This window comes from Lycium ferocissimum, chromosome 3, assembly GCF_029784015.1.
Source record: "Lycium ferocissimum isolate CSIRO_LF1 chromosome 3, AGI_CSIRO_Lferr_CH_V1, whole genome shotgun sequence".
Classification (NCBI taxonomy): domain Eukaryota; kingdom Viridiplantae; phylum Streptophyta; class Magnoliopsida; order Solanales; family Solanaceae; genus Lycium; species Lycium ferocissimum.
In genome coordinates, this window is record NC_081344.1 from 20,257,007 (window position 1) to 20,280,578 (window position 23,572).

The 23,572-nt window shown below is 37.7% G+C and overlaps 1 protein-coding gene across 3 annotated transcripts; it reads left to right on the forward strand.

The window, feature by feature from the left end:
- Positions 1-23,572, forward strand: LOC132049997 (cleavage stimulation factor subunit 77). Of its 3 annotated transcripts, XM_059440995.1 has the most exons (23): positions 1-136; positions 299-446; positions 522-584; positions 3,616-3,725; positions 6,887-6,987; positions 7,913-7,974; positions 8,101-8,241; positions 9,933-10,061; positions 10,338-10,384; positions 10,877-10,940; positions 14,754-14,874; positions 14,984-15,042; positions 15,119-15,187; positions 16,980-17,120; positions 17,434-17,498; positions 17,833-17,929; positions 19,221-19,280; positions 19,874-20,026; positions 20,161-20,227; positions 20,307-20,408; positions 21,093-21,245; positions 22,072-22,260; positions 23,251-23,572. In XM_059440995.1, exons 2-23 carry the CDS (start codon positions 393-395, stop codon positions 23,427-23,429), a joined length of 2,226 nt encoding a protein of 741 aa, XP_059296978.1. In that variant the 5' UTR covers positions 1-136; positions 299-392; the 3' UTR covers positions 23,430-23,572. The 3 variants fall into 3 exon arrangements, with proteins under 3 accessions (XP_059296978.1, XP_059296979.1, XP_059296980.1); XM_059440996.1 differs by lacking the exons at positions 1-136; positions 299-446; positions 522-584; positions 3,616-3,725 and having other exon boundaries at positions 6,902-6,987; positions 7,913-7,964; positions 23,251-23,571; XM_059440997.1 differs by lacking the exons at positions 1-136; positions 299-446; positions 522-584; positions 3,616-3,725; positions 6,887-6,987 and having other exon boundaries at positions 8,089-8,241; positions 23,251-23,571.

The following is a 23,572-nucleotide window of genomic DNA, read 5'->3' on the forward strand; positions in this document are numbered from 1 at the left end:
AAAGAGACAGAACATGTTATTAATAACAAATATGATGGCCCACATCCACTTGACAAGTGCACATTCTCCAGCAGCGTCGATCAAGTGAAACGCATTGCAAAGGGAGCAAAGCCTAAAGTCGGTTCAAATTCTTAATGTGAGGTTTCGTTTCGCTTTATTTGCAGATTCTTATCTTACACAAGCTGGGTTTTGTCCAGATTGAACTGCCTAATTATCAATTAACAATAGGTGAAAACCAATCAGTACTTCTTGAAGGATTTTAATGCAGATTCTTGAAAACCTATTCTTTTATTTGCAGATTCTTGTATAATACAAGAAGGGTTACTTCAATACTGAAGTTGGGTGTTTTTCAAATTTTATCAAAGATTGGATGAAACAATAAGTGTAAACCTATGACGGACAAGTATAATGTTGAAGCTGCAGAAATTCTTGCAAACGAGGCACTGGTAACTGTTAACATACATCAATTAACATAATGAATTAGGGATTATATTTACATTTTTGGTGTGTTGTTTGTATAGCGGTTGCCAATTTCAGAAGCAGTGCCTATGTATGAGCAACTTCTATCCACGTTTCCCACAGCGGTGAGTCCTATATCCATTGCTCGATTTATAGTTTCTGTTCTAATGGAAGAGAGAATAAGAAAACTTTTGTTGCCAGTAATTCTAGTTATGTTAATCATTGATGTTATTACGCCCTCTGTCCCAATTTAGGTGGCACCTGTCAGATTTCAGGATTCAATCAAGTCTTTCTTTGACTGTAATTTTTCATATATCTTTTAAATATTTTGAATTGTCAATCATTGTAAATTATACTCCCTCCGTTTCAATTTATGTGAACCCATTTGACTGGACACGACAATTAAGAAAGAGTGAAGACTTTTGAAACTTGTGGTTCAAAATAAGTCTTGAATATTTGTGTGGTTGTAAATCATTTCATAAACCCCCTGTTTGGATAGTGGTTTCCCGTGGTTCATTAATGTATGGTTTTCTATGAAACCATATTTGTTTTCATTTTTCTTAAAATTATGTGGTATGGTGTTGTAAACCCGTGGTTCATTCCATGGTTATATAACCATAAAAAGTCCCAATTTTTGAAACCACGGATTTGGTGATTTTTCCGTGGTTACGTATTTTATTTCTCCATTATACCCCACCCCCCACCATTCAACCCACCCACCCCACCCCACCCCTACGCTACCACTCACCCCACCCCACCCCCACCCTTGCCCCACCCTACCACTCAACCCCCACCCCGCCCTACCACCCACCTCCACTCCTAACTACCCCACTCCTCTGCCACCCACCCCCACCACCCACTACCCCTCACACCGCCCAAACCCACCTCACAACAATTCACCCCCACCCTCATCCCACACCACCCACCCACCCCTACCACCCACCTCCACCCCAACTACCCCACTCCTCCGCCACCCACCCCAACCACCACCCACTACCCCTCATCACCCCCCAACCCCACCTCACAACAACTCACTCCCACCCTCATCCCACACCACCCACCCCTCCACCACCCCCACCCACTACCCTTCATCACCACCCAGCCCCACCCCCACAACAACTCACCCCCACCCTACCACCCACTACTTCCACTCTCATTCCACAACCACCCACCTCACACCACCCACCCCTCCACCAGCCCTACCCACTACCTACTTATTTTTTAAAGTTCATATTTTATTCTTTACCTGAGTTTTATTAATATATATATATAAATTAATTTCTAATTAAGAGTTAAGGGTATTTTAGTAAACTTACAAGTTATTATACGATACCATACTACCAAACCAAACAATACAAATGTTATTAAACCACAACAAACGATACGATCTATCCAAACATTGTGTTCATTAATACAGTACAATACAATATAACACCACACTATACCATACCATACTGTACATTAATGAACCACGGGAAACAACCATCCAAACAGAGGATAAAGTGAATTTGTTTCCAAATTAGGAAAGAGGTCATTTATTTTGGAACGGACTAAAAAGGAAATAGGTTCACATAAATTGAAACAGAGGGAGTAGTACTTTTTACGTAGTTTCCAAATATGTAAATTTTATTTCAAAAAACTTGAAGACTCCATGCTTTAATTCGTGGTCAAAATTAAACTGTTTGACTCTCGAAATCTGAACTGTGTCACATAAATTGAGAAAAGGGAGTGTTATTTTTTGTTATCTTGGTATGGGGTGGGCTTCAGTTGCTAGTTAGTCCATTGATGTAGAAAACTGAAGGTAATCAACATTTGATCTTGGCACAATTACTGATTAAAAAAGAAAAAAAAAAAAAAAAGAGAAAGAAAATGGAAAAAGGAAGCTAAATTAACCCCACTTCACCTGTTCGAGAGCTGGCCATGCTCATTTATTCGGTAATGATTATCTAGACTGATCAGCTGGAAACACGGCCATTAATTCTCTTTGAAGTGAGAGTTACACTTCTAACTTTAAGAACATTTTACATGTCTTCAAGTGAAATAGATCTTCATTTCACATGAATGTTCCGTTTCTTTTCTGTAGCATATGGAAGGCTGGATTTATTCCATCCTTATGTATCCATGGTCTACGGCATACCTGGCTGTATCTTGTCAACAGTGTTTGTCAAACTTCAGACCCCTGTGTACTAGGATATCTTTACTGGAATATATTATCAAAATGGTCTCTAAATCACTGTTTATCCACATTGTTTGTTTTTTCATATCTGTTGATATCCTTAATGTTATAGATTTATTATTTAAAAAAAAAAAATTAAAAAAAATAGTTTCGAACCTCAACTGTTGGTGAAATTTGGGCAGTTTCTGAACAAGCTCCAGCGCCAGAATTAGGATTAACTTAGAACCATAAGAAGATATGTAGAATGTTTGGTCGGTTCTCTTATTTTCCCAGTTTTACCCTTGCAGTCTGCTAGGTCAATGACCATTTGATAACAAATGCTGAAGATTGGGGATACGTTAAGAACCACATGAAAATTAAGATCTATATTGGTACACATCATATATTAGGAATCAGTTTTGGTAATTTACACAAGAAACTAGGATGAAGAATATTGCGCTCATATAAAGCATGTGAGTTAAGTGGCTCACCTATTTTTATTTGAAAGTGAAAAGAGTGTACTTGTACTCTAGGAACTGGATGTGCCAAATTATATTTAGGTAGTTCTGTGGTGTTAGAATGTTAAACAAATTGGTTTGAGGTCCAAATATTGCCTTTATTTAGCGTTTTTCCTCTTTCGTTCTGTATCTATGTTTAGAAGTAAGTAAGCGTCCTCCTTGCTCAAGTTTTGATGACCAATATAGACTAAATGACTTTCTTAGTTTCGTTACATGTTAGTAGATGAACTGAGTGTTTGCTTTTTTGTAACTGCACAGCTATTTGCAGCATCTTGGTGCCTTCTGATGAAATAAAAGTTTGCTTTACCTGATAAAAAATTTGCTCAAGCTTTAAGTTCTCAAATTTGCATATTCATGTGAAGCTGATTTTGCTCCAAAGTGCTCTAGAAAGAAAATATGCTATGACAAATCTATGATTAGGAAGAGGTTTTTTGGGGCCTTGAAGACACCTTCCCTTGCTGATGTTTCTTTACTTTTATCTAGGCAAAATTCTGGAAGCAATATGTTGAGGCACACATGGCGGTAAATAATGATGATGCGACGAAGCAAATATTTAGTCGCTGCCTCTTAAACTGTCTACAGATTCCACTTTGGTATGTTTATTTGATGATATTTTCTTGGTTTGGATTTGTTTTTGTCGTCCATGTTTCTTCTCGTCGGTGGATCTTTTCTAGCTCTCACTTTTTGGTATGGGATGAAGTTGGCACATTTTGGTTTGGATCTTCATGTCAATTGGTATGGATTGAAAGTAACATGAATAATTTTGATGGTGTGGACAAACTGCTTTGGAGGTTTAAAAACAGTTTTCTTCTAGTTTTTTATTGCTGAAGTTCTAATTTTTTTTTTTTTTTTGAAACTGGTAAATTTGTATTCCTCAGCATCAAGGATATGCTGGAGACCTTCAAAATTGTTAGTCTAAAAACAGAAAGAGAAAAGAGATACAGGGATTTTAGTAAGTCTACAAAATGATCTATATCCTCTAATCCTATTTCTTTACACCAAAAGTAGAAAGATTGATACAGCTCAAAAAATTAACCGGGAATTTGGGGGGAAAAAATGAGAGAATGCTCCTAAAGAGTAAATGATTGAATTACTCTTGAACAGAGATTCAAATGAACTCGAAAGCTATGGCGAATGGGAGAGATGTAGATACAGATAGAGAGAGAATTATATTGATTCAAAATACTGAAATTGAATGCATTACAAAGTGTTTGGGATCAGATTATATGCTATGGAAATGGGCGGGAAAAGCTGTTATCACAGCTGTCAACTAACTTCCTGAAGCATGTGCCAGTCACGTGCCTATTTCTAACTAACTAACTCCTTAACTACTTTCTTGAACCTTAATAGCTACTAATTGCCAGCTAATACAATTGAATTGGAACAGAAATTACAACAGATTCTACTGAATTACAATTAGGATCATATCAAAGATACTGTACAATTCCGTTTTACTTTCTGAATGGAATTGGATCTATCTTTAACACCTCCCATTCCTTTCTTTCCAGATGGTCCACCAGATACAATGTGGGATCATCCTCCACCACTTCTTTTGACTCTTGTTGCCTCCTATTCTCATCCAACAACTTAGTAGATCTGCAGTGTGTTCTGGCATAGTCCATGTTGTCTCTGTCAGGCTGAAAAATAGGGACTATAGTTCTGCTGTGAATTTGCAGTGAAGAAAGAGGTGGTTGTTGGTTTCATCAGTTTCATTGCATAGAAAATATCTGGAGACTATGATGTTTCCTTTTTTCTTCAACACTTACCTTGGTAGGACTAAGGTCTGCGTACACTCTACCCTTCCCAGACCCCACGTTGTGGGATTTCACTGGGTTGTTGTTGTTGTACTTCATGAGTCAAACAAGCCCTCTTTGCCACCAATCAAGTGAAACTTCTCACCTTGGTTTGCTGGACACTTCCAAATTTTTATCCAAAATCTTTGGTGCTCCCTATTCTGCCCTATGTCCTCCTTTCTGTAAGCTCTTTTTACTGAGAATTGTCCATCACTATTGTTTCTCCATCTCAAAGTATCTGCATCAGTGTTGGTACCTTGGGAGTTACCAATCCTGCTTAACAGATCAGCCACCCTATCTCTCTCCCAATCATTCAAAAATCTTCTGAAAGTTAAGTCCCATCCTTGTACACTCCATATTTCATTTATACTCACATCTGGGTTATTGCATAAAATGAACAAGTCTGGATAAGTATCCATAAGTGGGACTTGCTCATTCCAAGCATCCTTCCAGAACCTTGTTTTTTTCCCATCACCTACTTTCATCTTCAAGTTTCTTTCCAGCTTTGGCCAAAGTGCTCTTATAGTCTTCCAAACTCCAACTCCATAAGTACCATTATACATTTGTACACCAGTGATATTGATATTATTACCTAATAATCTCAATTTAGGATTGTCTAAAAAGCAGTGACAAATCAAGTAATTGATGCAAATTAGCGAACAACAAGTAAAAGGACTTGATACCAACTAAATTAACATTCAAGTACAAGAGATAGGGAGAAAGAGAATTGAACCCCAACAAGGCCACTTACTAAGAAGCAAGGTCCTCTTTTTAGAAGAGGTAAAGGCTAATCCAACAAAGGGGTACTCTAACTGGATATTTTTTCATCAATAACTATAGGCTACGGTAATGCGCTAAGCCCAATCACAGACTAAAGAAGATCCTAAAGAACTAGGTAGCCTTGTGGCCCAATTGGGGTGACAATGTGACCTGCAAGTAATTCGGTCATGAGAATAATGTTTGCGGATGTCCAAATGCTAGTACTTAGCTAAGTTACTCAGACTCGCCTAAAATGTCGTCCGGTGCGTGTCGGATTCTTCAAAAGTAGTGTATTTTTGGAGAATCCGACACGGGTGCGGCAACACTTTTGAAGAGTCCGAGTAACTTAGGTACTTAGTCAATGTCTTGGTAAAACGTGGTCAACTTTGGTCAACCTTGAGTCAGACTTGGTCAACACTTCGTATATGCCCTTCCATTTTCTTAAATGGTGTAAGCTCATGAGTATGTTGTCGTCACCTTGGAGCTACTTCTCAGTCTTGAAGGTTCCTCCTAAACCTTACATCCCTGTGATCTCCGCCCCCTTGTAGCAGATGAATTTGTTGTACTGTTATATCCTTTTGGCATGAAATATTACAAATATTTGGGAATGTGAGTCTCAACTTCTCTTTCCCACACCATTGATGAATCGAAAAATTGATCCTGCTTCTCATCCCTATGCTGAAGGTGATATCACCACCGAAATCTTTCCATCATTTCACTGTATTCCTCCAAAGTCCGCAACCAGTGGAACTTTGATATGTTTAGTCCTCCTTGGTTGTATAATTGTATACTTTTCCGCTATCCCCGCCTCCATAGTATGTGTTCGTCAGTCTGTCTCCATATCAATTTCTCTAGTAGGGAGGTAGTTCGCGCTAAGGCCCTCCATTACTTTGAAGATTTTAAACAAAACATTCTTTTCCCTCAGTGTAGAAAAAAGAAAAGGGATAAAAAAAAAACTGGGGCATAGAGCTTGTGATTTAGATGTGCTAGAAAGGCTAGGGAGATGATCCATGGAAGGCCATGCGATTGAGTTTTAATAATTCTTTTGGTGGAATTTGATGTGCTTCATTTGTTCTTTGGCAGAGTATCAACGGAGTTAATGGATCTTATTGTCCTAGTTATACTTTTAAGAGTTCTTTTGTTAATTTTTCTTTGTTATGCATTGACTCAGAAATTTCTTTTGGTGATCATTTGGATTTCAGGCGCTGTTACATCCGCTTTATCAGGAAAGCCAATGACAAGAGGGGGAATGAGGGGCAAGAAGAGACAAGAAAAGCTTATGATTTCATGCTTAACTATGTTGGTAATTATCCTTAAGAAATATTCCAAGAATGAAAAGACTCACTTGGTGCATGATTTGCATTGGCTTTATCCAATCTATTATGCTAAGTACCATGGACATGCTTTCCCCTTGCCCTCTTCTTTTTCCTTCCCAATAATTAGACTGCTAATATGAAATTCTGCTTTTAATATTAGACTAACCGTGATTATATTTCATCAATTTGAATGAAACTAGGTTCGGTCCAATTTGCTTATGTTGTCTCGAATGTTATGGAAAGGAAGGGACATGAAAAGAAAGTTAAAATGCCATTTTTATTTTATAAAGAGAAGAAAAGTCAAAAAATCTGAGTATAATTTTCTTTCCTATCTTTTTTCTCTCCAACCAACCATGGGTAGGAACTTTCTTTCACTTTCCTCTATATTTCTTCACTTTTTTCTCTTTTCATTTCTATAGTTTCCAAACAGTCCCCTAGAGAAAGAAACAGCCCTTTAGGTCAAGTGTATGACTTAACGAATAAAGGATGGTATTAGCAAGATCAAATGTTGACCTTAATTGTTGCTCATCCTCAGGAACAAGGGATGACAGTTTGTGATATTGTTTGCATTACGAAAGAGAAGCATCGCTAATGTCATTACATGTACCTCGATTAGCCTTCTCTCTACAGCTTCAAATATCTTGGACTTAATGACAACACAATTTTCAATTTTATAAAAGCATCTTTAAACGATATCTCGTTGATTAAATTGATGTTTATTTATTTAACTCAGGATTGCATTAAAGAATGAGATGTTGCATTTTGAGATGTTACAAATAGTGTGATGTGGGTTTGCGACTTGTAATTTCTATTTTTAGTTATTTGCTACTCGTGCACATGCATGATATTATGGCTTTGTAATATTTCTACTGTTCTTGCGAAGTACATTTTCCTAACTCAAATTTTTAACAGGAGCGGACATCGCCTCAGGTCCGGTGTGGATGGAGTACATTGCATTTTTAAGGTCTTTGCCTGTACGTCACTTCTTCAACAAAGAATACCTAAAAACATATATGCCCACACGTACAAGCAAATTTTATAAAAGAAGTTCTATTAGTTATGTAGCCTTAAGGTTAATGCTACTTTAGATGATGATGTAGGCTCAAACCACACAAGAAGAATCACAACGAATGACTTCTGTGAGGAAAATCTACCAAAGAGCTATTGTCACCCCAACACATCATGTGGAACAACTTTGGAGGGACTATGAGAATTTTGAGAATTCAATTAGTCGGGCCTTGGTAAGCCTCTCTCTCGGCACAAGTTCTCAAACTTATATCAGTTTCTTTTATATTGTTTGGCCAGCAATGTAAGCGATGCGGTTTTACCAACTAAATCTTCTTTTGAGGTACCACATATTATAATCAGTTTCAGAAAAAAGAACAAAAATAAAGTATTATAAGCACATTCTTGCATATTCAGTTATAGAACTACATGTATGTGTTTGTGAAATTGTTTTGTTTAAACTCCAGTGAAAATTACTGTTGTGAATGGTTAATCATATCTGTGCATGCGATTTAAGGTGTGTTACTGATTGATACCAAAAAAAAAAACAAAAAGAAAAATCCGAAAAAGAAAGAAGATCAAGAAACCAGATCCGGAGAAGGAGAACGATTTCAGCTTATGTTTTTTGGATTATTTGGAAGGAGAGAACCCATAGATGATTCAGGAAAGGCATCATCAATACATGTCCTAAAACATATATGCTAATGTAATTTAGCATTCTGGTGTAACAAGTCTGTATATGATCCTGATTAAAAAAAAGTCTGACGTATATGATGTGGAAAATATTTAGAGTTCATTAGTGCTTTCAGAACAATGAGACAGCGTAATCTTTGAAATAGCTGTTTCGTAATGCTTAGCACTATCTTAATGCTTGGCTGTTAATAGTGATGAAATGTTTTGCTTCTGATCAAAGAAAGAGCAAGAACCAGTTGAATGTATTCTGTAAGTTTTGCTGATTGATTTTTTGTTAAAAAAATTGGACTTACCTTCAAACTCATAGGCTGATTATAATTTTCTTTCTGGGACTTTATGATCAGTTTTCTAGGACATTTGGATTTTTCTTTGATTTTGGTAAAATCCAAACCCCCCAAACCCCTGTTGCCAGGGGCCAATAGTATTTTTCCCACTTTCAATCCTTGGTGACTTGAACTCACAATCATTTGATTGAAAATTAATGCTCTTACCCCTACAGCAGCTTTGCTTGTCTTTTTAGGTGATTTATCTACTCTATATGGGTGTCAATGTAATATCCTAAAGGGTTCTCATTACAGATTTGTTGCTCCATATAATGAACATGTTTGGATTTCTTATATTTATTGACTTACTAGAAATAATTAATGAAGTAGCCACGGAAATGGTTAAAATAACATATTTTGAGGTTCTCAAATCTAGGGAGGTTGATGTGCTGAAGGCCTTGATTATCACTTGGATTGTACTTTCTCTTGCTTTCTCACTATCTTGATGCATTCTCCAATATTTATTTTCTAAATTAGCTAGAAGAATAGCAGATGTCTTAGGAAATGACCTTGTAGACTTTCTAATAGAGCCATCTAACAGTGATTTTTTTCTTAGGCAAGAAGAAGAAATAGGGAAAGAGTTTCATAATTAACATTTTTAGTAAATCAAGCTGCAAGCTACCCAGATACCATGAGAACAGAATCAAAATATAATGATTTATCAAAATAATAGAAGTCCATTGTTTCTGCAGTTTGTCCTTTTCAGGAGGACAAATCTACTTTTGTTTAGGCATATTCTACTTGGTTATCTGTAGAAGTCATTTAGGTGCTCATATTAACTTTCAGAAAGTGGCAGTAACCTTACTTAAATCTTCTTTAGATACTTTAAAAAATGTGGCCAGTACAATTGTTTGTCAGATGTGCTGATAGTAACTGCTTTTCTGAGATAGTCTCTGTTGATTGAATTGCAGGCAAAAGGGCTGCTGTCTGAATATCAACCAAAATATAACAGTGCAAGGGCTGTATATAGAGAAAGGAAGAAGTACATTGATGAAATTGATTGGAATATGCTAGCGATTCCACCTTCCGGCTCTTCTAAGGCAATTCCTTCAGTATCTTTCATAGCTTTTACACTTGAAGCAGGCCAATTAGATTTCACATTTGAATACCCAGTTTTGGGGGCATGTTCAACAACATCATGTATGTGAGACAGACGTTTAGTTGATATCTGCTGTACTATCACCACAACTTGTTTCATGTGGAGACTCTCGTTATGGAAGTGATGGCATGGAGGTTTTAGATGATGGTTCTGTGGCTCTGCAAGTTGCAACACTACTTCATTTTTCTTACATTATTCACTTTTCATGGGTCTGCAGGAGGAAATGCAATGGATGGCGTGGAAAAAACTTCTAGCCTTTGAGAAGTAAGGGACAGTCCTTTAACATCATCCGGTCAGCTAGAATGTGATTGTGGCCTTATGGCTAGTTAAAAGACATTTACTTTACTCGATATTTATTAGTTCCTCTCTGATTGATCTCTTAGTCCCTAACATAAGGCATACATCTGTAACTGCTTTTGCTTATATTAACATTTCACTTGCTAATGCTCTAAACATGTCAGATGGAGTTACAACAGAGGCCCATGATAAGTTTTCTGCTGTTCCTTATCCCTGATGTTCACATTTACAATTGCTGAATGCACCTATTATAATTCTTACTTTTCTGGAACAAATGTACTTGTTTTGGTGTTAAGACCTGCCTGATTTCCAAGTTTAGATACTTCTAATATTTTGTTATAAAAGCATATACTCCTTTTTCACAAATGTTGCTGCTTTGATCTTCTCCCTCATGGTTTCTTTTATTTTGAAAGTAAAATCGAAGATATTCTCACCTAATTATTCTGGTCTTCATGTCAGAGCAAACCCTCAGCGGATAGACAGTGCTTCTGCTAATAAAAGAATCGTGTTCACATACGAGCAGGTACGGGAGACATAAATGTTAAACTATCGTTGCTTTTTTGCTTAGATTTTCTTTCCTTTTTTTGGATGAGGGTAATGCGGAGTTTTATGTGTGTGATGCCCAAATGTCCTATTGTTATATGACTTATGTAGTATCTTGAAGTACTTACCTTTCAACATGCGCTTTTAATTATACAATTAGAGACCTTTTGCTCAGCTACTGTACCTTATTTTTGTTCAGAAAATCTCTTCCTATTAGTCCAATATTGGAAGCTCGATACTTGCACCTTGAGGATTCCTAGCTGTGAAATTCTTTTCTTGATTCACGTCAGCTATGTGTTTGTGCACACACGTTTAGTAGTGACATAGGCACCTGACAAAAGGATCTTTATCAATTTGAAGTGGTAGTAGCACAACCTTTAACATTTGTTACCTATCAAAATAAATCCTCTAAACATTTATTGTTACGGTGCTAATTTAAATAAACTTCTATAAGTTGGAGGCGACCGACATGGGGGATAGGACGGCCAGTTGCATTAGGGAAGCAGCTAGAGAGTTCTTTGGGGGTCTCGAAGGGTAGTCGTTGCCGGCACCGAGGGAATGGTGGTGGAATGGAGAAGTTCAAGAGAAGGTAGAAGCAAAGAAGGTAGCGTATGCGAAGTTGGTAGACAGCAAGGATGATGAGAAGAAGCGGACGAATAGGGAATTGTATAAGATGGCGAGGAATGAGGCAAAGTTAGCGGTTGCAGCGGCAAAAACAACAGCTTTTGAACGCCTGTATGCAGAACTAGAGGACAAAGGCGGGGATAAGAAGTTGTACGGAAGCCCCAGCGGCGAGGAGAGGGCGCGTGACTTGGATCGGTGAAGTGCGTCGGGACGAGGATGGCGGTGCTTGGTGGAGGACGCTCTCATTAGACAGAGATGGCAATCATACTTCCACAAACTCTTGAACGACGAAGGGGACAGAGACATTGCGTTGGGAGATTTGGAGTACTCCGAGAGGTGTTGTGATTTTGGATATTGTAGGAGTATAAAGATTGAGGAAGTTAAGGGTGCTGTTTGTAGGATGAGTAGGGGAAGAGCGACCGGGCCCGACGAGATTCCTGGGGAATTTTGGAAGAGCTGCCGAGCGAGGGCGGTACGGAGTGGTTGACTCGGTTATTTAATGTCATCTTTAAGACGCTAAGATGCCTGAAGAATGGCAATGCAGTACAATGATTCCATTGTACAAGAACAAGAGCGACATTCAAAGTTGCAACAACTACAGAGGGATCAAGCTGCTAAGCCACACTATGAAAGTGTGGGAAAGGGTGGTGGAGATGAGGGTGCGGAGAGACGTGTTTATTTCAGAGAACCAGTTCGAATTCATGCCGGGACACTCTACTACAGAAGCTATTCATCTTGTACGGAGACTGGTGGAGCAGTATAGGGAGAGGAAGAGGGACTTACACATGGTGTTCATCGACCTAGAAAAGGCATACGACAAAGTGCCGAGAGAGGTCTGCATGGAGATGCTTTGGAGGCTGAGGTGTACGTGGCGTACGGTAGGGTGATCAAGGACATGTATGATGGAGCCAAGACCAGGGTAAGGACTATGGGAGGAGACTCGGAGCACTTCCTAGTTATGATGGGGTTGCACCAGGGATCAGCTCTTAGCCCATTTTTATTTTCCTTGGTGATGGATGGATTGACGCGGCAAATTCAAGGTAAGGTGCCATGGTGTATGTTATTCGCGGATGACATAGTCCTGATTGACGAGACTCGCGGCGGAGTTAAGGCTAAGCTAGAGGTTTGGAAACAAACTCTAGAGTCCAAAGGGTTCAGGTTGAGTAGGACCGAGACGAGTACTTGGAGTGCAAGTTCGAGCGATATAGTGCGTGAGGTGGCGTGGACGTGAAGCTTGGCACCCAGGTTATACATAAGGTAGATAGTTTCAAGTATCTTGGGTCTATTATACAAGGAAATGGGGAGATTGATGATGACGTCACACATCGTATTGGTGCAGGGTGGATGAAATGGAGGCTTGCCTCCGGAGTGTTGTGCGACAAGAAGGTGCCACCAAAACTTAAAGGTAAGTTCTACAAAGTGGTGGTTAGGTCGACTATGTTGTATGGGGCGGAGTGTTGGCCAGTCAAGAAGTCTCACGTTCAGAAGATGAAAGTGGCGGAAATGAGAATCTTTGCGATGGATGTGTGGGAACACTAGGAGCGATAGGATTAGGAATGAAGTTATCCGAGACAAGGTAGGAGTAGCCTCGGTGGAGGACAGGATGCGGGAAGCGAGGCTGAGATGGTTTGAGCATGTGATGCGGAGAGACACAAATGCCCCAGTGCGGAGGTTCGAGAGGCTGGCTATGGACGGTTTCAGAAGAGGTAGAGGTAGGCCGAAGAAGTATTGGGGAGAGGTGATTAGACAGGACATGGTGCATTTTCAGCTTACCGAGGACATGACCTTAGATAGGAGGGTATGGAGGACTCAGATCAGGGTAGAAGGCTAGTAGGTAGTCGCGTTTATCCTTTCTTGCGAGTAGTTGCATTGATCTTTAGTTTCTTGTCCCTTGATTTCTGCGAGTATCTGTTTGCACAAAATGGTTTATCATGGCTTATTCACTTTCGTTGTTTTCATTTTCATAATTGCTTTGAATTGTTTACCCGTATCTAACCTTTCCTATGCTTTTTCTTGAGCCGAGGGTCTTCCGGAAACAGCCTCCCTACCAAAGGTAGGGGTAAGGTCTGCGTACAATCTACCCTCCCCAGACCTCACATTGTGGGACTCACTGGGTATGTTGTTGTTGTTGTTGTTCTATAAGTTGGGAGATTTTTTTATGGTTTATCTAAGAGTTCATGATAATGTAACTCTCTTTTATGTCTTTACTTGCTAATCGGCTCTCAAGCATTTTCCTTGAGTCTAGCAGTTGGAAATCACCTTGAGCTTGATGTGCTGGAGTGAGATACTGTATAATATATATATATATATATATATATTTTTTTTTTTTGGAACTGGTAACATATATTATATAGATAGTAAGACTATACAAAGACTGTATAATCATCCATAATTACAGGACTGTAAAGGGACCAACTTACAGCTCCTTTATCATCTACAAAGAGTCTAAAACATCAAAAATTGAATCATGATCTTCTACACATGTTCCTTTACACCAAAAATACAGAAGTATTAAACACTTCAACTTTATCTTCTGGATATGGCTTGATTTATCTTCAAAGCATCTTTTGTTCCTTTCTTCCCATATTGTCCACGAAATACAGGCTGGAATGAAGATTATTATTAGCTATCAGACAAAAGATTACCTCGATATCAGTGGATTGTGTTAGTACATTGTTGGTTCAGCATTCACGCCCAGTTCATTGGAGCTGCTGGACTATTTTGTATTTCATAACTCTGTCATCAAGTTAGTTTTATTTCGTTTTATTAGAATGATAAGCCTCATAAAAAAATGATTTTTATGAGACTTTTTAGTCGGATTAAAGAATTATACGTGGTGCAGTAATAAGTGAACTTCAGAAACGCTAGTTTTGGAGAGCTCCTATATTTTTGTTGCAAAAGTCAATTATTTAGTATTGGAATGAAATGGACCTGAATAGAGCGGAATGGATACATACGATTTTCCTACAGTCGACCCAACTGAATTTAGGATTGAGGCATAGTTGATTGATACATATGATATTCTTGTTGTTTTTTCTTTTTAGGGTGGTTATGGGATTTGATGCCTATCCTGCCTCCTTTATATTAATGTGAAAACTGCTCCACTTTTTATTTTCTCTGCTTTGGTATAAAACCAGACTAGATTACTGATCTAGATGTTCAATGACAGTGCCTCATGTACTTGTATCATTATCCTGACATATGGTATGAATATGCCACATGGCATGCAAAAGCTGGTTCAGTAGACTCCGCTATCAAGGTTTTCCAGCGAGCTCTGAAAGCACTTCCTGGTATTTTTCTTATTATTTTTCATGCTTAGATGACAAGATGATAATTGTGGTTTCTTTTTTATGTTGTTTTCTCCTGATTTTTAGATAATTCTTTGTCTCTTATGCTTAGATTCCGAAATGCTGAGATATGCTTACGCTGAACTTGAGGAATCACGTGGAGCCATTCAGGTTGTGCATCTATTAGTTTCCCTCAATATACAATTTTTCATTTTTCAATTTTCCTATGTTGTATGGTCTGATGCAGGCTGCTAAAAAAGTATATGAAAGTCTTTTGGGGGATGGATCCAATGCCTCTGCGCTGTCACATATCCAGGTAAGACCATAAATATCTCCTCTGAGAATCATATACATATTTACTTTTCTTTTAAGAGATGAAAATGTACTATCTTTGGTTCCCATAAAGATGAAATGCACGCATATTCAGTGTAAACATGACTGAGAATGTAAGTTCTAGAAGTTGAGTTCTTTTCTTATGCTGATAACACCAAAATGTGGGAAATAATGATTAGGTAATGTTTAAATTTTCTTGTTCCCGGGACCGGGAGAAAATCTGGACCATTTCATAGGAAAACACGCTTCAGAGGAAATCACAAACCTATGTTCAGCATGGTTATAATGTGCTATGAGGCACCATACTATTCCCATCTGGATGATTCCCAGCTCTGCTAGCATTATCATTTTGGATCATCTTGCTGGTCTTTATATCTCTTATCATCGTCAGTTTATACCATAAAAAAAGCCCTTCTAGTAGAAAATTTGAACAGTAAACAACTAGAACACATATAAGTCCTCAACGAAATCATTTGCGAAGTAGAATTCTTTTGGGATGTATACAGTATGTACTTTTCGATGTGACACTGAACTTATTAAGCTTAATAAACTGAGAAATTATAGGGACAACAAATAGTCATACCATCTTCACTTTGAAATAAAATAGAATAGATGGACAAGTATTTCTTTAAGCTATTCCTTAAGGCTGGTTAAACCAAAGCATCCTCTCCCTTCTTCCTTTGGAGAAACAGAAGGCAGGATGGAGTTCAAACATGAAATGCATGGTTTAGTTAATACAATAGTACAAGAAACTTGTAACTGTCCTGGAGAGTACAACTTTGTGATGGATCAAAAGTATGTTATGTTACTTTATATGTGGATTATGTACAATGGGATGTGGAACTAACAAAGCAAATTGGCTCCTAGCTTTTAAGATAATTAGATAGGACAGTTTTCTGTTAGATCACACAAAAGTTCTTGACCAAGACAGTAGTTTTTTTAGATTATGGTGCAATTTTATAGTGAGTAAATTTTAAAATATTTGACAAGAAATTATTTTCTTGGAATTTTTTAAAAGTTTGGCACACGAAACTTTTTTGGAACTATTGTGGAATTACATTGACTAAATTAGGTCATATTTAAGAAGAAAACTGTTAATAAATCTTGCACAAAATATTTACGTATTTACACCCTTGTTAGTAGTTAACATGTCAGTAGACACTATCGATTTGCAATTTGCGGGTGAATTGGCATTGAAATTTCATTTAGTTGTCCTCCACTAGAAAGGCTGGGTACAGGATTGGTAACTTTTTTGGATTTGGGAATGACAAATTCTTGTTAAATCTAGATATGACCCAAGATAACTTTTTTTGCTTTATATTGTTTGTTGATCAATCATACCTATTGATATTTAGATGAATGTTAATCTATTTAGAGCTATCTTGGAATAACTCTGGATTGGAAACCACTCTATTAAAAAGTTTTTATTGTTAGATATCAAAAATGAAGATAGACCAGTAGCTGTGAAATTCTCTTGGAAGCATGAATTTCCTACTTGCAGTTTGACTTAATACTTTTGCTTGTTTATATATTCTGAATGGAGTATCCTGTTCGTGATTTATTTTGTTCTACTGACTACTCACATAAGTTTTTCATTTTCTTTAATAAATTCCTTTGGGTTTTTCATGGAACATATTTGTATCTTAACTGTTAGTTTTTTTCTCGTTAACCATGTAAAGTTCTTTCAATCATTATCTGAATTATTGCAATCTAACTTCATTTGGATTTAGCTGCTCGTTCTATTTCTTGAGATATTTTGATCCTTAATATTGCAGTTTATAAGGTTTTTAAGAAGAAGTGAAGGAGTGGAAGCATCTCGCAAATACTTTGTTGATGCACGCAAATCCCCAAATTGCACTTACCATGTTTATGTAGCTTATGCAATGATGGCCTTTTGTCTTGACAAGGATGCAAAGGTGATTAGGAATATCTTAATTACAAATGTTTTTTTTTTTTTTTCTTATTTCAAATGTTTCAAGCATGAGATTTGGTGCATGGAACCTGATAAGGAGAATATGTCTAGAATTATAAGGCTGTCGCTCGCAAATATTGGATTGTTACCTGTTGAATTATTTGAAGTTCTTAACCAGATTACTCGTCCTAACAGTGTCTTTTCAAATTAGTCGCTCTATGCTCGTTGACTCTCTTTTATTTCTTGAGGTTCCTGTGTGTTTCTTTTACCTGTAGTATCTTTGGATGATATGCAATCATTTTTGTGCATTCATGCAGCTGGCGCACAATGTGTTTGAAGCAGGGTTAAAACGCTTTATGCATGAGCCTGGATACATCCTTGAGTGAGTCTGCTTCTCTTCTAATTTACAAAAGGAATGCTACTGTGGATGAGTGACTGCATGAGTTCCAGTGGAATCACGAAGTTAGGATTTGTGTCCTACAAATTTGTTGGTTTGCTAGCACAGGCCTATATGTAATGCATGGTGTAAGACTTATAGCAACATCTGGTATCTGAGAGTGAATGAAAAAACAGTTGTACAATTTCAAGCATCATAACTTTGTAGTTCTAAACATGCAACTGGTATTGATGACTCTTCTGCCAGGGAACAAGCAGCAGGGTTTGCTTTCTGTTATGCTCTGAGCAGAAATAACCATGGGCTAATTAAAATGTTGCAGATATGCAGATTTCCTTTATCGTTTGAATGACGATAGAAACATCAGGGCACTATTTGAACGTGCATTGAGCTCACTGCCGCCAGAGGAATCTGTTGAGGTGTTTTTCTATTATTTGTTTCATTGTCTGATTTTGCAGTTCTTGCTTGTTTTAGGGTGCCTTTGGGCGACTCCTGCCTGTTTAAAAATTTGTGAATTTCTGTTCTTGTTGAATGTTTGTCTTCTTCTTAGGCGTGACTCCTTCTATTGTTTGGATCTTCTATGCTAAGATGGTTGCATGCTAGTGTTGCTCTATATCTCTACAGTTAACTCACTTAATGGAATGCTGACTATATATAGAACCAAGAAACATGTATGAATTGCTTTCTGTTTAGGCTTTGTCAGATACGTTTTACCTACATGCTATTCCAACAACATTTTTCATTGTGAAGCCCGTTGTCTGCTTGCAAAGTTCTTCTTAATGCGGGTGGTGTTGGAAGAGAATGAGTCGGTTTGTGTAACCCTTGTCTCCTCTGGCCTCTGGGACTCTTTATGTGTGCACATTGATGTGATTCTTTGTTTCTTTCTTTCTGCTAATAAATCAAAAGAGGTTGAAGGTCACATGAATATCCTTTGTGTTTCTTCATTCTCTGTACATCACTACATTGCTCATATATTTGCCTGGGACTTCCTTGTCTTCATTCACCGTATGTAGCTCTTCTGTGACCACCTGCTAGTGTAGAAGTTGTACTGCTCCAGAATTAACACGTAGAGAGCTTTCTACTAACAATCCCTTATCTGGTATGTCACAAAATGATGAAGCAAAATCGTTTTATACTTCTATTTTAGTACTTATATGGGGGAAAAGAAGATCGAAAGCCATTGAGTTGTGAGACTTCCTTTTCCAGAATAGTCATAGAAAAAGAATCGAGGGGTCTGCACACATGAGTGGTCAAGTATATGCCTAGAGTCTAAATTCCTAGCATTTTTTCCAGTTGTATTTGTTTTAACGTAAAAAGAATAAAGTCGTGAGGAGGAACAAACATCTAACTCCCCCAGTACAAGGGAGCGGACACTGCTGGCTAAGTGCTTCTTAGCATTTTTGTATTCGGACCAATTTTCTTCCCTCTATTGCATAATATATGCATCTAAGAACTTAATAAAATAAGCTATGTGTCATTATGCAGATCTCTGACTTTTCCCTGGCTCTTAGTTTTTTTGGAGTCTTTCTGTTCATGTAGAGTTGGAAAATTGAACACTAATATCAAAAGGTTTCCTAAAGTTGGGAAATTGAAAATTATAATTCAAATAATTAATACACTACTCCTCTTCGTGCTATTTTTGCAATCTAACCATTCCTGTGATAACTCTTGCTTGATGGCATCTTACTGAACTGCCTACTCTTTATGTAGGTTTGGAAAAAGTTCACTCAATTTGAGCAAATGTATGGAGACCTTGCTAGCATGTTGAAGGTAATTTGTGAATTTAATGCTGCTGTATATTCTCTTGGTTTTTCTTTTGAACTCTGTGGACTATTTCAAGTGCAAATTCAAATTTAACTAGTTCTTTTTGAACTGTTGGTATAGCTGGAATAGCATATCCTCTGGATTGTAGTCCTTTTTTACATTTAAGAAGTATGGTTACAGTTGACCTACTATTCCGAGTTGAATATGTTTTCCACTTTCCAGGACACGCCTATTGTTCTCTTTGTCCAATTCTGTGGACTTCCTGTTTCGTGGATGGCCCTACTTATTTGCAACTTCTAAATGAAGGAATATTCATGATATATCTTACTAATTTCAATTATTCAATTTCACTAAACAATTTAACTTTGTTCACAATGTGATTTTCTTGTATTCACCAACATGAGAATATTGATAACTACTCGATTACTTTCTTTGTCCATTAAGGTAATATGCAAATGAAATGAACTTAGAATTTGATTCAATCAAAATGTTCAACTAAAAGCTGATGGGGAAATTATATTCAGATATTTCACTCTTTGGAAGGCGTAACATTTGATCCAGTGATTACATTTGCTTTCTGCTTATGCTTGTATTGACAGGTTGAGCAGAGAAGGAAAGAAGCTCTTTCCAGAGCAGGTGATGATGGAACATCAGAGTTAGAGAGTTCATTGCAAGATGTTGTATCACGCTACAGTTTCATGGATCTTTGGCCTTGCTCTTCAAATGACTTGGATCATTTAGCACGCCAAGAGGTTGTCAGCATAAATATATGCGTGTCTCATTTTTGCTTTCCAGATTTTGATATAGCAAGCTGAAGAGTCCGTTTTCAAATGTTTTCTTAACTTGCATGTTCTTTTTGCCGATTTGCAATTTACCTTCGTTTCAGTGGCTCGCGAGGAACATCAATAAAAAAACTGACAAACCTACTCTTGGTACTGAGGCAGGTTCTGCAGGTATTATTGTTGGCTCTGTTTGATACTCAGTAACTAAGTTTTGAATTGTACTCTCTAACTGTTGGTCTCTTGAGCTTAGATAAGACTTCTTCTGGTGTTTCATCCAACACAAATCCGCCTGTCAAGGTAGTGTATCCAGGTACTTCAAAAATGACGGTTTATGACCCGAGGCAAATGCCAGGTATGCCTTCGCAGCTTCTTATTCTATTGTCTGTTCTTTGCTTAACAAGCTCCTAAACGAATATGTTTTCCACGGAAAATGTTTTCCACAGTAAATGTTTTCTTGGAAAAGTTTTCCAGGAAAACAAGTAATTTTCTTACTTATTTTCTGGTTTTTGGTAAGCAAGCAGAAACTATTGACCTAAAAGCAAGTATATAATCTATTCAAACACTATGGGGTTGGGGCGTGTTGGAGAGTGGGGAGGAGACGATTAATGTGGAATGCTACTCATGCAACTTGTTTCCCCTACTTCCACTACGGAAGTTATTTTTCTCATTTTAAGGAACTTATTTTCTAGGAGAAAATATTTAAGGAACTTATTTTCTATGAGAACATGCTCTCCAAAAATTTTGACCCACCATTGGAATGTTGGAAACATTTTCAAGAAAATGTTTTTCTCCATACCAAACACTCCCTTGGAGTCATATAACAATGACTAAACACTAATGATCACTTATTTCAATGAGGTCCTCTAGATTCAGACTGAACTATATGCAGATCTGAGAAGGGTATAGTACTCAAGTTTCAGTGAGAACCATTCAAAATTTTATTATAAACTCTATGGTCTTGTAATATGGGCGTCTGTTATATGAGGAACTATTAGTTGCGTCTCTGTAAGTTTGTTGATGATGCTGGATTTTTCAGGTCCTGCTGCGCTTGCAGTTCCATCTCCTGCAGGCGCCTTGTCCCATTCTGGTCCATTTAGCAGCAGTGGACCGCCAAATTCTCTTAATGATATTTTGAAATCGTTGCCCCCTGCATTTGCGGCGTTCGTTGCAAATTTGCCAGCCGTTGAAGGTATAGTTCTGAATTTCCTCGTTCTGTCATATGTACCAGTCACTTACCCTGTGATATCTTGATCAGATGCTTTGTAAAGATTTATAAATCGTTCTATTAGCTTTCTTTTAAAAAAAAAAAAATAATAAATCAGGTTACTCCTTTACATTTGCATGTCAATGGTGGTCTACCAATTGAAGAAGGTGAAACACCTTTCCTGGAAAGACTGTAGAGTTGCCCTTTTAATGTAGGGGTAACCATGTGTGCTCTTAATATAATTCTTTTTTCTGTTCAACTTCCTAGATGTGATGTCTGGTTCTAGGTTTGTGTGGTCCAATAGGTTGTCAATTGAATCTGCTGCGGGTAGGCATGCAGAGTTTTTGCCATAGTGATTATGTGAATGTTTTCAAGTAATTTTATCACAAGTTTAAGTGAAAATCAGCAGTCAAATGATATAACAACGTAGCATTTGAAAATGATTGGATGGGAGCTAAATTGGTTTTAGAAGGTGATCTTGGTGGTGGGGTTCTAATAAGGAGATTATAATAAAACTTTTGAGGTGAAACAAGAACGAATTTCCTTTTAAATAATCATCTATTTGTACGTAGGCTTTTCTTAGATGCCTTCGAGAAGCTGCAGTAGGGAATTTACAACTCGGGTAGATTCTACTAAAAGGTGTTTTTTACAGAATGACCCGCATTGCAAATTATTCTACAATACTTTCTATATATTAAATTCTCACAAGCAGCAGTTTAACTCTCCTGGAGGATACGGCTGCCAATTACTTCCACTACCAAAAGTATATGTTGCTGCATAATAACTTGAATTTTACTCTGGATCCTAGCAGGTCCTTCTCCTGATGCTGATTTTGTGATATCTGTATGTTTGCAAAGCAACATTCCTTTAGCAACTGGAAAATCCGGAACCACCTCTCTGCCATCGCAGTCGGGCCCTGCTCAATCTACAAGTGACCTCTCTGATTCAAGCAAATTAAGGTCGAGAGACAGACAGCCTGGAAAGAGGAAAGACATGACCAGTACGTGTGCCTTTACCTATGAAATGTTTATGTTCTTTCTTGCTCTTTCAACACCCAGCAATGTGTCTGTTTTCCCTTCACTCTTGGCATGTAGGCCTTGTTAATTCCTATGATTTAAAAAACGGAAAAGGCTCAAATATGCCACTGAACTATTGCAAATGGCTCATTTATGCTACTCGTCAATAGTTTGGCTCAATTATGCCATCATCGTTACCAAAATGGCTCATCCATGCCATTTTTCATTAACGCTGGTTTTACAATTATAGATATGACACGTGGCCTCTAATTTTTCATGATCAATAACTTGGATGAATATGATCATACTATAGGCATACAAAGAACTATATTTTGTATACGGAAAAGGCTCAAATATGCCATCGAACTATCGGAAATGGCTCATTTATGTCACTCGTCAATAGTTTGGCTCATTTATGTCACTCGTCAATAGTTTGGCTCATTTATGCTATCGACGTGGATCTCTAATTGGAGGCCAGGTGTCATATCTGGTATTGTAAAACCAGCATTAATGAAAAATGGCATGGATGAGCCATTTTGGTAATGGCGATGGCATAAATGAGCCAAACTATTAACGAGTGGCATAAATGAGCCATTTTCGATATTTTCGATATAGTTCGATGGCATATTTGAGCCTTTTCCGTTTAAAAATTACTTCCCTACTACTCCGTCCCAATTTATGTGAAGATGTTTGACTGGGCACGGAGTTTAAAAAATAAGCTATACATATTTGCGTGACTATAAATCATCTCCTTATAAGAGTAAAATGAGTATTTTAAAGTTAAATTGTTACTACATATAAAAGGTGTCATTCTTTATGGGACTGACTAAAAAGGAAAGAGCGTCACATAAATTGGGACAGAGGGAGTGGAAGTCTGCAATATGTGGCCATGTCCATCTATGCCTTGGCATCTTGATGCTAAATATAATTTGTCCTTTTTTATATCATTCAAAGGCCTAATTAACTTGTTGCAGGGCAAGAGGATGATGAATCGACAACTATTCAAAGCCAGCCCCTTCCTAGAGATGTTTTCAAGATTCGCCAATTACAAAAAACCCGTGTTAGTAATTCGTCTCGAGTTACTAGTTCATACACTGGATCAGCATCATATGGAAGTGCTCTTTCCGGAGACCTCTCGGGCAGCACTGGTTGATAAATTCGAAACCACTGCCATTTTGGGTAGCAGAATAATTGGGATGGGGGTTTAATTTTTGTTTTCCGGATGTTAAATTCCCTCGGTTGCAACACTATAAAGAACAGATCCCTGTTCAAGAAAGCTATACATGCAACGGCAAC